At 34.3% G+C, this 16,514-nt stretch overlaps 1 protein-coding gene across 1 annotated transcript; it reads right to left on the bottom strand.

Moving 5' to 3' along the window:
• Window positions 1-42: 42 nt before the first annotated feature.
• Window positions 43-4,308, bottom strand: LOC122046701 (rhodanese-like domain-containing protein 9, chloroplastic). The gene is made up of 6 exons (XM_042607512.1): window positions 4,153-4,308; window positions 3,839-4,047; window positions 2,227-2,377; window positions 1,830-1,915; window positions 397-501; window positions 43-311 (listed from the first exon to the last, which is right to left on the bottom strand). The coding sequence occupies exons 1-6, from the start codon at window positions 4,188-4,190 to the stop codon at window positions 241-243; spliced, it is 660 nt and encodes a 219-aa protein (XP_042463446.1). The 5' UTR covers window positions 4,191-4,308; the 3' UTR covers window positions 43-240.
• Window positions 4,309-16,514: the final 12,206 nt, after the last annotated feature.

Raw genomic sequence — 16,514 nt, 5'->3', positions numbered from 1 at the left:
TGTTCACCAAATTTGCTGATGAAAACTTTGTCGAACTCGAGCTGATCCAATGTAGTCTACATTCATTACCAAGGGAAGACAAATCCTTTCACAAACCCTAATCTGCATAGTTATGTAATGACTCGAGAACATTAGGAGGTTACATTGAATCCTTACCCAAAAAGAGCACCACCTTCAAGAACTTATCGTATCTGAACAATGAAGACAATATTCAGAAACTGAATGGCAAAACTGTTGCACCTAACTTGTAGGGCTCATCTGAAGCAACTTCTCAGCTTGTTCAGGGAAGAATGTGATAAAAAGAAAGGCACCTGCATTTGAATTTCCAACTGTTCATAGGGGGAAAAAGTAACATATTAAGTTTTCTTCTTTTTTTTAAGAGAAATGGTAGCTTACAAATTAGCACAGTTCCAAGAACTGCAGAAATCTTCCCTTGGATGGTCACAAGACCAGCCTTGCCTGCATTTTGCAGCTCAGTGGAACCAACAGATTCAAAGGTTCCTACAATGATGTGAGCACAGTAATCAGAAGCAAATTAAACTTTGTTCCGGAAGTTTTAGATTGAGTCTATGGGTATAAACAAGCTAAGCTTAGCTGCTTTCGAACTTTGTTTGTTTATTTATTTATTTATTTATGAAGTCTGTTTATAAAAAATATATTGAGTTTAATTCAAGTATATTGATGAATATTGTTCATAAACATTTGTTCAAGCTTTTAATTGGACTTAACTATCAATTTTATTATTCTTATAATTTACATTAATTTTTTTTATTTATGAAATTTATATATTTTTTATTTTTAATATATTATGAATATTATATCTGAAAGGACATTAAAAATTTTATGAAATTATTCCCGAATAGTTTTCATATATATTATTTTTGATAATTAAATTTAAGTTAATAAATAAATTTTATTTATAAATTATTTAAAAATATTGTATATAAATATTATTTATAAACATGATTGACGAACCTTAATGAATAGTTTGTCAAATAGGCCAACATGAGATGGGATGGGTTAGCCTGTTAAAAATCTGGCATGTGATGTGACGGGTTAGCCCGTTAAAAATCCATCATCTGGCTGGTTGGGGTTAGGTAGGGAAGCCCACTAGCCTAGTTGGGAAATTTTCAATCCAATCTAAAATAGGTTATGGGTTAGATGGCCAGCCATGAGCTCACAAATATAAAATTATATATATAAAAGATTTGAATTTTTAAGTGTGGGTTGCATATTAGGTGGGTAAGTCCACCAGCCTATTAAAATTTTTACCTTAATTTTAAATTTTATTTTATTTTTCTTTTCGACCCGTAGGCCAATCCAAACCCGCCACGGGTTAGCCTGCTTAAACCAACAATCCATGCAGGCTGATCAATTTATGCTTATTTTTAAATGAGTTTATATAATTTAACTCAATCTGTTTAAATTATTTGATGAAGTTGGTTATGCAAGCTGATCAATTTATGCTTATTTTTAAATGAGTTTATATAATTTAACTCAATCTGTTTAAATTATTTGATGAGGTTGGTTATGCAGACTGATCAATTTATGCTTATTTTTAAATGAGTTTATATAATTTAACTCAACCTGTTTAAATTATTTGATGAGATTGGTTATGCAGATTGATCAATTTATGCTTATTTTTAAATGAGTTTATATAATTTAATTCAACCTGTTTAAATTATTTGATGAGATTGGTCAATCAACGGATCCAACCCAAATTAAGGCTCTACTAACAAATCGATTCAAGCTTATTTAAATGAGCATTATCAAACTAACACAAAGTTAGTTCTTAGAGCCCTAATTGAATCCGAGAGAAAAATTAGAACCTGGTGTTAGTGATTGAAGACCAGATGTGAGACATGCAATATTGTCATAGCCTGCCTCATCTAGTTTGTCGGCTGCTCCTGCTGACCTTCAATGAAATCAACAAAGTTAAAAGCTTAAACAGTATGTTCTTATAATTCAGATTTAGATTGTAATTTCTTGATCAGTTAAAGAATCATCTCCGCTCTGATTCAGAAACCAGTGTCTCTTCTGTCATCAAATTACAAAAATTCCACTGTTAAGAACTAAATATATTCAAATTCTGACTAAGTTCACAGGTTAGAAAATTTAGGCTCCTGAGAGTTTAAAATAAAAGTGCTAAACAAACATTGAAACTTATTTTCATATACCATCAAACCTTAAGTTTTAGCACTGATTCTGAAAGTTTTCGAGGCTAACCTCAATCCTTCCTGGCAGACCACCAACAGTTTAGTATCCTCTGGAAGCTGTTTCTTTACTGATTGAATGAAGTCCGGGTTCGGTTTGGTGAACGCGAGCCCGAAGAACAAGCCGGCGAAATTGTTGTGCACTTGCCTCTTTATAATGGTGCCTAATGGTAAAACAAGAGCAACAAAGCTTAAGTAAAAGCTAAATCATGATCTGAAATGCAAGGGAATAATAATAATATGATAAGGTTTACATGAAACAACAAGGGTCTTAGATTTTACAAATTATGGAAAGTAAAACATAAATTTTAAACTATACGAGTTAAAATGAAAAAGTAGAAAAAAAAATCTGAGATAAAATAAATTTTATATTATTATTTTAGCATTTCGTATAATTTTAGGTAAAATGAAAAGAACCCTTTTATTTCTATTATCACCAACAAAAAAAAACATCCCATTTTAAAAAAAAAAATATTAGAAGGGCACTCATTCTATATTAGGCCGAAGTAAAAACTAACATCATTATCATCATCATCATCATCATTATTATTATCATTTTAATTTAAATATTTAGTTTTTCAAACCGACAAATCCTAGAAGTGATTAATTTGATCCTACGAAAATTTCTCACTGGCTATCAAAATAGATCAAAATCTTAGATCCCTTAGATATCCGTTGGAGGATTTAACCATTATATCGCTACTCAGAGACATCACCACTAGTTCTTGAAATCATCAAGGGTGTTTCATTTTAATTTTTTTAATAAAAAATGTATCCTGCTCTATTAGCAATATATATATAATTACTCAATTACCCAAATCTTAAATTGGTTGGGCGCGTTATAGCATATGTGAAATCCTAGTTGCTACAATACATAACTTGTTCAAAAATATTTACGTTGTAGCAGTTACAATTTTATAGTTGTTATAACGCAATTCAACCTTGTTTATCTATTATTCACATTGTAACAATTTTAAAATTATAACTGCTACAACGTAGATTCGACTTATTCACTTAACATTCATGTTGTAGTAACTATGAAATCATAACTATTATACTATGATTTTATAGCTATTACAACATACCTCCAATTCATGATTTATGAAAGAGATATAGACATGAGATAAAAATGAAAATAGTATATTGAAAGACAGTTAAATAGTTGTGTATGAGTTGATAGTAGGAGGAGACACCGTTTTTATTTGAAAAAACAATGTAAGTAATACATGATTTAAAAAAAATGTAACTCCTTCATATTTTTGCCCTTCTATTTTTTCCATCCACAAAATATTTTTAATCGAAAATTATTTTAAGCAATTTTAATCTACTTAAAATTATTTCAATTTAATTAAAAGTGTTGGCCAAAATTATTATAATATTATTAAAATAATAATATTTCACCCTTTTTAATATATATATATATATAAACTGGATAAAGAAACTAAGGTCCTTTAGTTTCTGCCCTAAAATTTTACTATCATCATCTGCTATTCTGCTCTCGCATTTTTATGCCTACGGCTGCAGAAACATATCTATGCGACCAGAAAATGAAATCGAGACGGGAGATGAATTGGGAAGGAAAAAAAAGGAGGAGCAGCAGCAGAGCCGATTAGGGCACCACGTACCGATGTCGTTGTCCTTGTTCTCGATGAAGAGCGGGACGTGGTAGCAGGGGCCGGCTACGTGCGCCCTCTCGTACTGGATCCTGTCGCGGACATCCAAAATCTTGAACCCTTCCTCGCTCACCAGCTTCTTGGCCTCGTCGCCGTTCACGTACCTCACTTCGCCTCTCACCGCCGCCGGCGCCCTCTTGCGGTGTTGCAAAAACCGGAACCTACCGAATCGAAGCATCCATAGATGAGAAAGAGGAAGATCGATTCTTCTGCTTAAACCGGGAGAACGAATCGGGAGAATGGCACAGGGGGATTGACCGGAGTACCTGGGAGTCGAAGTGACGGAGAATTCAAGAACAGCCATTTCTTCGCTTTGCTGCGGGAGCAGACAGACCGGCGGTGAATACTGGTGCGGGTCGCGTGAGACGGGATGGGGTGGAACAAGAGGGCGAGGATAATCCACCCGGCCAATCACCTCTTGCCGCGTCGGACGCTGGGATACGGGTTGGGTCTGATACATTAAGAAAAATCTTTTTTCTATTAAAAATATTTTTATTTTAATATTTTATAGGAATGTAGATAGTAGTTGTTATATAGTAGAGTAAAATTATTTTAATTTATTTAAAATTAGTATACATAAATTAGTATTATATTAAAATATTTTTTATCAATTTAATCAATGGCTATTATAACTTATAATACCTATTAACTTTAAGAGTAATAATGCGCATAATGAAGAATCTTAAGAAAATATTTAAGAATAGATATATAAATTTATGATCCATTATTTCACATTTTATGGATGCATTATTTTATATGTTTAGTTTTGAATATTTCCTTAGATTTTTATTTTTGAGTATATCATTTTTCTAACTTTAATTATCGAACAGTTGGGAGCTATGATTAAAATGTTAATAGTTTAAAAGTGATTTTTGACTAAATTGGATGATTTTTATCAAATTATTAGACAGTATTTTGATATAAACTCAGTGTTCTCATTTATGACGTAGTAATTTTGATTAAGCTGACAGTTAGTGTACATTGTACGACTTATGACGTAGTAGCTCTCTCATGTTTGCTGTGCCGTGCCGTATCCGGAGAAGTCTATTTTAGAGGTAGTCCTAAATATAAATTGTGTTTTAAATTTATGCGATCGGTAAATTGAGAAGGACGTCTATCAATTAGATTATGGGACTGTTTGGGATTATTGGAATTTGGACGAGTACTACCGTATACAACAAGCATACGGAAGAAAAATAACATATTAAGACATCTTTAATGAGATATTTGGGTAAGATATTTTTTTTAAATATTTCTCTCCCAACTATGTTCTGATTTCATGATAGATGATATGCAAGTGGAGCTCATAAGGAGGAATGATTATTTTATTAAGATATTTTATTATATAATTTGAGATATTTAAGAATAATATATTTAATAGATGGAACTCATAAATATTGATTGATAGAATATTTAATTGTGAAATTTGAAAAATTTAAGAAGTGAGATATTTGATTGATGATGTAAACATGAAGATCATCAATATTTGACAGAAATATTTAATATTATTGTAATGCTATGTTATTTTCCAGTTGTAAAAAACGTTACTTAATTTTTAATAAAAATAATAATACATTTCATTTATTTTTTTACTTTAAAAAAATATGAGAAATTATTATTTTTCATTTGCCTAATATTTAAATATTTAGTTGTGTTTGATAATAAAAGAAAGTCTAGTCCAAATGATTTAAAATTATTAATGGGTTATTATGAAAATTTTATCAATTTATTTAAAAGTGCACACTATGTATGAGAGTGGACCTGACCTGGGTCGCGTCTAGCTCAGATCTAGACCGGGCTTATAATCGGGTCAACAGACTGGTTACTCATTCAGTTGGGTCGTCGGGTCGAATCAAAACCAACCCGGCATTCCAGGGCACCAAAATCGGCAAACCGCTGGTTAACAGTTGGTTCCGCCCGTTAGTTTTTTTTTTAATAAGGGCTGGTGTTATCGACGGTTCCTAGCCATTGGAACCGCTGGTTAACTAGCAGTTCATAGTCATTGAAGCAGGGTGGGATTGTTTTTTTAAGTATTTTTTTATCGGTTAAGATCATTTAACCGTTTACCAGAAATGCAATCAACACTTTAGAATTCAATATATCGATTATTTAAAAAAAATTAATATAAAGAATTATTATATTTATTTTTTTTACAAAATACTCATACTAATACTAGTATATATTTATTTTCATAATAATAGAATATTTATAGTAATATTTGTAAAATTTTAAAAATATTTAACGATTCAATAAAAAAAAATTCTGTATTTATTATCCCATTTCTTACATATTAGTTATGAAAACTAAATGCAAAAATTATTTTTATATTAATCCTGAAATTACATTTGCTTTAGATTATATTTAAATTAGAAGTTTACTAGAAATATTAATTTTGTATTATGATGTTTTAATTTCAATTAAAAATTCTTCTTTTCATGATCCAATTAATATTTTATATAATGTTAGAATTTATTTATATAATCTAATCAATATTATGTAAAATATGGAGTTAACCTATTATTTCTGAAATAAACAAACTGCTAGTATTAATTTAAAACTTATAAAAGACAACTTTTATTAAAAGAACAGACGAAACATCCACGAGGATCCTCAAGTTCCACATAGAAACTTGAACATTATTTTATGAGTTCTTTTGATTTTAATGAAGCAGATAGCGAAAACTTTGTTATCCTAAAATGGGGGGCATAGAAGGCTCAAAGTTTTCCCGTTCTCTCTGTGATTGCCAAAGAAATTTTAGCTTGTCTAGTGTCAATTGTTTCTGTGGAGCTGACATTCAGTGCTGACGTCAACATATTAGATGATCAACGGTCAACTGTCTCCCGACTCATTGGAAGTTCAAGCATTACTCGACGATTAGACCAGAGCCGAGAAAAGAATGGAAGGAATGCAACTTTCTAATGACGAAGTCGAAGAATTTGATACCAAAGGAACCAATATAACGGGAATGGGAAATGGAAGTTAATAACAATGTCACTTCCTAATGTAAAAGGGTAAGAATATAAAAGAACTACATCACTTCCTAAAATGATGGTCACAGAAGGCTCAAAGTTTTCTCATTCTCTCTATGATCGCCAAAGAAATTTTAGCTTATCCAGTATCAATTGTTTTGTGGAGCAGACGTTTAGTACCAACGACAACATATTATATGAACGACTATCAAATTTGTCTCCTGACTTATTTAAAGTGTTGGAACCCCAATGTTATTTTGATGTGATCAACAAAGTTAAGTTAGGTCATGTGGTATTTTAACCTTGTATCTAAGTGTACAAGAGCTTAGGAGCACAGATAGTCGAGCAAAAGACGCAGCTAGCGAGAAGGTCGACACGGGAGAGAGTTGACGGGCTCGGTGCGTCCGAGGGACGAGGTACTGCAAAAGAGTACGCTGGCGGACGAGAAGAAAGCGCGCGGCATTTCCGAGGGACGAGAAGCCGGAGTGGAAGGTTAGCTCAAGAAGGTCGAAATTGGGTTCGGGTGAGCCTTATTTCGGTTGGTTGAAATCACCCAAGCGAGTGGAGCCGGAGCGGAAGGCCCGGACCGAGGCGAGCAGCACCGGAGTAGAGGGCCCGGACCAAAAGTCAACTAAGTTGACTTTAGTGGTCTGGGTGCCCGGAACCTGATTTTGACAGGATCGCGTTTGATTGCGATCCGTTGCGAAGGGGATAAAATTTTATTCCCCTTCCAAGCGCTGAGAACCCTCCAGGCACCCCAACCAAGGCTATAAATACAGTCTTAGTCCAGAAGCTTTTTCAACAAAACAAGAATTAGTAATACAACACTTGTGAACTTCCATTTCTAGTTTAGCTTCTCTTTTTGCGCTTTCACTGCTGTAAGAGGCTTCTCCGTCTGAAGGAGATCTTTTTAGTGTGCGATTCATTCCTTAGATTAACAACCTCCCCGATTGTAACCAAGTCAAGTCTGTGAGCCTCTTCTTTTAGTTTATTGCTTTCAATTTTATACAAGTATTTAAGTTATAAGTTCGAGAAGGATATTTTGTGTTTGTATTTTTTAGGGTTATTCAACCCCCTTCTAGCTGGCCAATGCGGCCCAACAAGTGGTATCAGAGTGAGGACGCTTCAGGAGAGCTAACCGTCGATCGAAGCACTGAATCAATGGTCGGGCCAAGCATATACCTGTCGAAGTTCGAAAGGGAATTCTCTAGCTGGAAAAAGCGAATGCAGGTATTTTTTAAACCCGACTTTGAATTATTTTTAATAATGAAATTCGGTTCTGTAGCACCCGAAGGTAAGGAGGAATACCAGTGGACGAAAAAGGAACAGGCCGACTACGTGGCAAACGATAAAGCAGAATTTCATCTGTTAAGCGTCCTTCCACCAGAAGAAGTCAACCGAATCGGCACCTACTGTTGGAACCCCAAGGTGTTTTGATGTGATCAAACAAGCTAAGTTAGGTCCTGCGTTTGTTTAACCCTTGTGTCTAAGCGTGCAAGAGCTTAGGAACACAGGAAGTCGAGCGGAAGATGCGGCAAGAGAGAAGGACGGCACGGGGAGAGAGTCGACGGGCTCGGTGCGTCCGAGGGACGAGGTGTCCGCGGAAGAGTACACCGGTGGACGAGAAGAGCGTGCGCGACGCTCGAGGGACGAGAAACCGGGAAGGAAGGCTGCTCGAGGAGAAGGCCGGAACATGGGTTCGAGTGAGCCCTATTCCGGAAGGCCGAGATCACCCAAACTAGCGGAGCCGGAGCGAACAGACCCGGACCAAGACGAGGCGAACTGAGACGGGGCGACCGGACCTCCGGGCGCCCAGGGGTTCATATTTGACCAGATCGAAGCTGATCGCTAGCTGACCGTTGGGGGATAAAATTTATCCCCCCGGGGGCGCCCGGAACCCCTTCCAGGCGCCCGGACCAGTACTATAAATAAAGTACTGATCCGTACATTCAATATAACTAACTTGTAATCAATTCCTTCTGTACTTTCAATTCTGTTCTTTTCATTTGTGCTGTCAACGTTGTAAAGAGGCTACTCCGCCCAAAGGAGAATCAGATAGTGCGCTTACATTCCTTGGATTAGCAATCCCCTGATTGCAAACCAAGTAAAATTCTGGTGTCTTCTTTTCTTTACTTAGTCTCTTTTATTTATTTATTACAAGTGTTCATTATATAGTTGAAATCCGAGAAAGGTTCAAGTTTTATTTTGTAGGGCAATTCACCCCTCCCCTCTTGCCGACCTCCAAAGGGACCAACAAGTGGTATCAAAGCAAGGCGCTTCAGGAGGACTAACCGCCGATCGAAGCAACAAAGATGATCGGACCAAGCATTGTTCCACCAAAATTCGAGGGGAACTTCGCAGACTGGAAGCGTCGTATGGAGGTATTCCTAAAAACAGATTTTGAAATTCGGTTTATTATGAAATATGATTTTGTAGCTCTAATAGATAAAGATGGAAAAGAAAAAGAAGAGAGCGATTGGACAAAGAAGGAGCATAATGAGTCGGTAGCAAACAGTCGTGCGAAACATCACCTGCTGAGCGTGTTACCGCCTCAAGAGGTCAACCGCATCGGAAACTATTTATCTGCTAAAGAACTTTGGGAGAAGTTCTTGGAACTCCACGAAGGCACGTCCGAAGCGAAGCTCGCTAGAAGGGACATCCTCCGCAACAAACTGATGAACATCCGTCTGGAGAAAGGTGAGAAAGTAGCCGGTCTACATGCAAAGGTAAAAGAACTAGTTACTGGTCTCGAAAACCTTGGTGAAACGGTAACAAACCGGGACACTATACGCTACGCGCTCAACGCATTTCCAAGAACTCCGGAGTGGACATCAATCGTCGATGCTTACTACATCTCAAAAGACCTGGAGGTAAGTACTTTAGAAGAGTTGTTTTTGTAAGACCGTTGGATTCGATAGAGGGGGGGGGTGAATATCGATTCGATAAAGATGAGTATAAACGCAGCGAAAAACTAAAATAGACACAGGTGTTTTTTACTTCGTTCGGAGCCTGTGACGACTCCTACTCGAAGGCCCGTACTCCGTGAGTACTTTCGTTGGGCAATCACTATCAATTCGAATGAAGATTACAAATAAGTACAAGAATTGACAGAAATAAAATACCGACAAGAGAAGAAGAGTTAGACTTTAAGAAAGCGCTTTGTCGGAATAGCCTCGTGGCGTCGCAGGAGCGTAGAGCAGCAGAGCAAGCAGTAAGTTCTCAGTGAAGACTTGATATATTTGAAGCTCCTACCTGGGGCTTCTTTTATGCTGTCCGGGCGCTGGATCCCTTCCGGGCGCCGGACGTAGCTGCACGAACCATGATGCTCCACGTGGCGGCGACTCGGCTGGATGAAATTTGCCTTCGGGCGCCGGATCCCGGCGCCGGACCTCCAGCGCGCCGGACCACCTGTTCGAGCTCCTTTTCCCGCAAAAGCAGGGGTTAGTCCGAGGCAAATATGTATCCTGTAAAACAGTTAGCACAGTTAAAGTTCAATAGATGGATAAGAAAGAGTATGACTTAGATTACGTCTTCGAGACCGGAATCTAGTCACGATCTCGACTTAGACATCCGAAATGGATCTAAGCGGATCGACGCCTAATGTCCCCTTCCCGGGAACGCGTCCTCACAGTCACTCCCTTCCAGTGACTTACCTCACTTACCTGCCAGACGTCCGGTCAGCCCGTCGACCCGTCTGGACTTCTCGCCAAGCGTCCGGTCAGCCCGTCGACCCGCTTGGACTTCTCGCCAGCTATCCGGTCAGCCCGTCGACCTAACTGGACTTCTTGCCAAGCGTCCGGTCAGCCCGTCGACCCGCTTGGACTTCTCGCCAGCTATCCGGTCAGCCCGTCGACCTAGCTGGACTTTTCCTGCACACTTGATAAAAGTGTCAGACAACAACAAACCTAACTTAACCTGATTTGTCATTCATCAAAACCTGAGTTAGACCGTTAGTGCTAACCGCACCAACAATCTCCCCCTTTTTGATGGAATGACAACCTGGTTAAGTTAGTGATAAAAAAATATGCAAGAATCAAGCATGATTATTGAGGTTTTTAAGGTTTAAGTTAGTTTTTCAAGTTTGCATTAAGTTGCTCTAACTTAACCAACCTAACCCTCCCCCTTTGGCATACATCAAAAAAACGAGGGTAAACAAACATAGTGAGAATTACTGAAAACAATAAGACCTTGAAAAATAACTGAGTTTTTAAATCCAAGAAAAGATCAAATTGACTGGGGGGAGTATAAAGATTTGAAAACTTTTAAGTTTAATTTTCAAACATAAGTGTATAAGGTCTAAATTTCAAGATTAAATTTCAACTTTGAAACGCTTTGAAACAGGTTTCAACTTTGAAACGCTTTTCAAACATAAGTTTTCAAAACCAAAATTTCAAAGCTAAGTTTGAAAAATCTATTTTTCAAAACTAATTGAAATTTATTTTTCAACACGAAGTTTGTAAAAGATTCAATTTTCAAAATCAAGGAAAATGAGAAGCTTAGTTAGTAAAATAATTTTTGTAAAATTTTAACCTTCAAATCAAATTGTCAAAACTAAGTAAAATCAAATTTTAAGAACTAGATGCAGGACAATTTTCAAAGTAAAGTTAAATTAAATTTAAATCTTTACTTTTAGTTTTCAAAGGAGTTTGGTAAAAGTAAGATCGTATTTTTAGAATGTTTTTGTAAAATTTGTTTTTCAAAATCAAATTTTCAAAGTTTAAAAGTATTAGATTCAAAACCTTTCAAACTTTCAAATTTTTGTAAAAAAATTCACAATTTTAAACAAGTTGTTTTTAAACTTTGATTTTCAAAATTAAGTTTAAAATTCGATTTGAAAAACTGAATTAGTTTTATTTCTCCCCCTGAACTTGATACTTAAAAGTTTGAAAATATTTGCTAAAAATGTTCAAAGTAATTTTTTTTTTTAATGAGGTAGAATTTTCTAAAGAGAAGATTAAAAAATAACGCTTAAGGAGATAATTAAAAAATAAACCTCCCCCTGAATTTGATATTCCTTCCTTTAATTTATTAATCCTCCTTATTTATTAATTTTTCTAGGGGATTTAAAAGAAATTGAACCTCCCCCTGAATTGGTTACTCCCCTTAATTTAATATCTCCCCTTTAATACTAAGGTTTGGTTGTGTTAAATTTCAACGCCCTAACACATTTGTCTAATACATATATTATTATCTCTGTATCCTTGGTATAACTGTTTATTTGAATTTGATTAATTAATTAATTTTAGATTCAGGTGCTTAACTTTAGTTTAAGGTTAAATAAGATAAGATTTTATTAATTCAATAACAGTTAAGCATTATCAATAATTTATTGATTAGTTTTTACTTGATTTAATAATTTAATACTTAGTGAAATAATTTAAATTTCATATTACTTGATTGAGCTGGTCAATGAAAGTGTTAGTTATAATTATTATTATTATTAAAAAAATTTTTAAAGGGATTTCTAAAACAGCATTTAAAAGGAATTTAAAATAATTTTTATAATATGTTTTATGTCAATTAACATATGTTTGATTCAGTTTTGATTTTAGATTTAAATTAATATTAGTGGTTAATTTAAGTTTAAGTTTAATTTTAAGTTTAAGTTAAAAAATTTTAATTTTAATTGTAATTTCAATATTAAGTTTTATTTTAAGATTTAATTTTTAGTTAAGTCAAATTAAAAATTAATTTTAAGGTTAAAATGATGTTTAAGATTAAAAATGAGTTTAAAGTCAAAATAATAATTTTTAAAGTGAAAATAATCTATAGAAACAATTTATTATTACTATTTCATTATAGTGAAAAAAATAAGAAGAATTTTTCAAAATGATACAGAATTTTTAGATAGTTTTAAAATGATTTTTAAAATATTTTTTAAATGATTTTTAAAAGTTTTTAAAATAATTTTTAAAGAATTTTTAAAAGTTTAAAATGATTTTTAAAAGAGTTTTTAAAATAATTTTTAAAGAATTTTTAAAAGTTTTTAAAATGATTTTTAAAAGAGTTTTTAAAATAATTTTTAAAAGTTTTTAAAATGATTTTTAAAAGAGTTTTTAAAATAAATTTTAAAGAATTTTTAAAAGTTTTTAAAATGATTTTTAAAAGAGTTTTTAAAATAATTTTTTAAAATGTTTTAAAAGAGTTTTTAAAATAATTTTTAAAGAATTTAAAAGTTTTTAAAATGATTTTTAAAAGAGTTTTTAAAATAATTTTTTAAAATGTTTTAAAAGAATTTTTAAAAGAATTTTTTAAAGTTTTTAAAATGATTTTTAAAAGAGTTTTTAAAATAATTTTTAAAGAATTTTTAAAAGTTTTTAAAATGATTTTTAAAGAATTTTTAAAATGGTTTTTAAAGTTATTATAATTTGAATTTGAAATTCAATTTGAAATTCGAAATTTAATTTTAATCAATTTTAATTTAATTTGAAATTTGAAAATTAATTTTAATTTAATTTGAAAGTTAATTGTTCCTTATTCATCTCACCCGATCTAGATTATCAATCAGGGAATTCTATAATTTTGTGAGATGAATTAGATTTAATTACAAAGTTTGGTTTAACTTGTGTTAGATTAAGGTTTAGCTTTGGTCTCAACAAATAGGCATTCTTCGGATAAACTTCTAAGCTTGGTGAGTCACCTGGACATCATTAGAAGTAACCAACCCTTCGAGGTTTTCCGAATAGTCCTATCCACGGAGCTTAGTACTAAACCTTGGTCTACCTAGTTAGGATCCGTAAGGGGTAGCTTCGGTCAGTTCCACTTGGCCAAATGCACCAGATCGAAGCCATATCTTTCTAGACATGCGATGCCCAAGCTTCCCCAACGTACTATCATCCAAAACTTCACCAGTACTACTTGTCAGGTTAAACTTTTGTCCCAGTTTATTCTATTCCTAACTACCCTGCCAGGTAGGTTGGTTTTTGGGTACCCTACCGGGTAAGTTTGTTTTGGTTACCCTGTCGGGTAAATTATTTTTGGAGGTGCCAGCTATTCTGGAGCCTTCCCCTAAATTGTTGATTTTTATTTTTAAGATTTCTTGTATAATTAAAGTTAGTTTTAGTTAAGTTTTAATGTTTAATTTGTAATTTAAATTTAAGTTTTTAATTTTGAATTAATTAAATTGGTCAAATTATCTTTCTTTAAAAGAGTATATTTAATATTTAAATTTTCTTTCAATTTTAATTTTATTGGGTTAATTGACTTATCTTTCTTTAGTAGCTTATTTTTAAAGTTTAGGTTTTTATTTATTTTTGAGTTAATTAAATTGTTTGAATTATATTTCTTTAAGGGTTTATCTTTTAACTTTTTATTAATTGTTAATTTTGAATTTTCTAGATTATTTTTGTTTAATATGTTATCTTTAACATTTAATTTTAAGTTTGTTAACTTCCGTTTTGATTTTATCAAAGTGTTTGATTTTATCCTTATATTTTCTTTACCTTTTAAGTTGATATAATTAGTGGAATTTATTAAATAAGTCTTATCATTAAAATTTAATTTTTTGTTAATTAAATTATCTTGGATAGAATTTTCTAGATTGATATTGTCTAGATTATTAAACAATTTGATATTGACCTTGTCATTCTTTTTGTTTGAATTTTCAAATTTGTTTAGGTTTAAATTCGAATTTTTAGATTTATTAATTATTTTCAGATTTTCTGTATTTTCTAAATTAATTATATTTGTTTTATCAGAAAATATCCTAGGGGTATTTTCTGTATTTTCTGAATTAATTATATTTGTTTTATCAGAAAATGTCCTAGGGGTATTTTCGCAAGTATTGTCATGTACACTATTTTCACATATACTTTCAGATATATCCAAATTAACATGCACATATTTTAAACTACTACTAGCAAGGGTGTTTTGGTAAATATTACTAACCTTGAGCGCAACCCCTAATTCAGCAGGCTTCTCCGTTGTATCTGACTCGAGTCCGGATTCGACTTTAACTTGATCTTCTAGCTCCATTGGCGTCTCGTGAAGCTTGATCAACTGGGTCCACAGCTCATATGCATTCTTGTATTTTTCTAGTCTGCATATGATATTGTTAGGTAAAATATTACAAATAATTTTACTTACGTTTTTATTCAGTTCCGAGTTCTGAGAAGGTTTTTTCAATATTAGCATATAATCGATATCTACGCTTCCTAAGAAGCATTCCATTCTTCGCCTCCAATAGTTGAAATCTTCATCGTACGGTGGTGGTTCATTGGGGTTCCATCCTTCTTGAAAAGACATTGTTCTTGCACACAATGAAACAAAGACAAAATCCCAAGACTTGGTCTTGGATTAGCAGTGCTGGAAAAAATAATATTTCACTAATTTTTTTTTTAAAAAAAAATAATAAAATATTATTAAAATATTAATAAAAAAAATATTATCTCAAAATTTTGAAAATGTAATATTTTGTCGATACTAAATAATAGTGAAAAGATGACGATGTATTTTTCAAAAACAGTTTTGGAGGGAAAAAATGAAAGGCGTAAGGTTTTATTTTAAAAACGAACGATATATAATTTTTCTTTAAAAAGACCCCCTCTTTGTCTGATTGGTGGTTGCACCAAATCAGAGCGGTACCTGCTCTGATACCACTTGTAAGACCGTTGGATTCGATAGAGGGGGGGGGGGGTGAATATCGATTCGATAAAGATGAGTATAAACGCAGCGAAAAACTAAAATAGACACAGGTGTTTTTTACTTCGTTCGGAGCCTGTGACGACTCCTACTCGAAGGCCCGTACTCCGTGAGTACTTTCGTTGGGCAATCACTATCAATTCGAATGAAGATTACAAATAAGTACAAGAATTGACAGAAATAAAATACCGACAAGAGAAGAAGAGTTAGACTTTAAGAAAGCGCTTTGTCGGAATAGCCTCGTGGCGTCGCAGGAGTGTAGAGCAGCAGAGCAAGCGGTAAGTTCTCAGTGAAGACTTGATATATTTGAAGCTCCTACCGGGGCTTCTTTTATATCTTGTCCGGCGCTGGATCCCTTCCGGCGCACGGAACGTGACGTAGCCACGAACCATGATGCTCCACGTGGCGACGACTCGGTGGATGAAATTTGCCTTGGGCGCCGGATCCTAGCGCCGGACCTCCGCGCCCGGGACCACCTTGTTTGAGCTCCTTTTTCCCGCAAAGCGGGGTTAGTCCGAGGCAAATATGTATCCTGTAAAACAGTGTTAGCACGATTAAAGTTCAATAGATGGATAAGAAAGAGTATGACTTAGATTCCGTCTTTCGAGACCGGAATCTAGTCACGATCTCGACTTAGACATCCGAAATGGATCTAAGCGGATCGACGCTAATGTCCCTTCCGGGCAGCGTCCTCACGGTCCTCCCTTGGTGACTTACCTCACTACACGCGGACGTCCGGTCGGCCCGTTGACCGTCTGGACTTCTCCTGTCGGTCAGCCCGTCGACCCGCTTGGACTTCTCGCCAGCTATCCGGTCAGCCCGTCGACCTAACTGGACTTCTTGCCAAGCGTCCGGTCAGCCCGTCGACCCGCTTGGACTTCTCGCCAGCTATCCGATCAGCCCGTCGACCTAGCTGGACTTTTCCTGCACACTTGATAAAAGTGTCAGACAACAACAAACCTAACTTAACCTGATTTGTCATTCATCAAAACCTGAGTTAGACCGTTAGTGCTAACCGC

Source organism: Zingiber officinale, chromosome 2B (assembly GCF_018446385.1).
Source record: "Zingiber officinale cultivar Zhangliang chromosome 2B, Zo_v1.1, whole genome shotgun sequence".
NCBI classification, from domain to species: Eukaryota; Viridiplantae; Streptophyta; class Magnoliopsida; order Zingiberales; family Zingiberaceae; genus Zingiber; species Zingiber officinale.
This window is presented reverse-complemented; position numbering and strand designations above follow the sequence as displayed.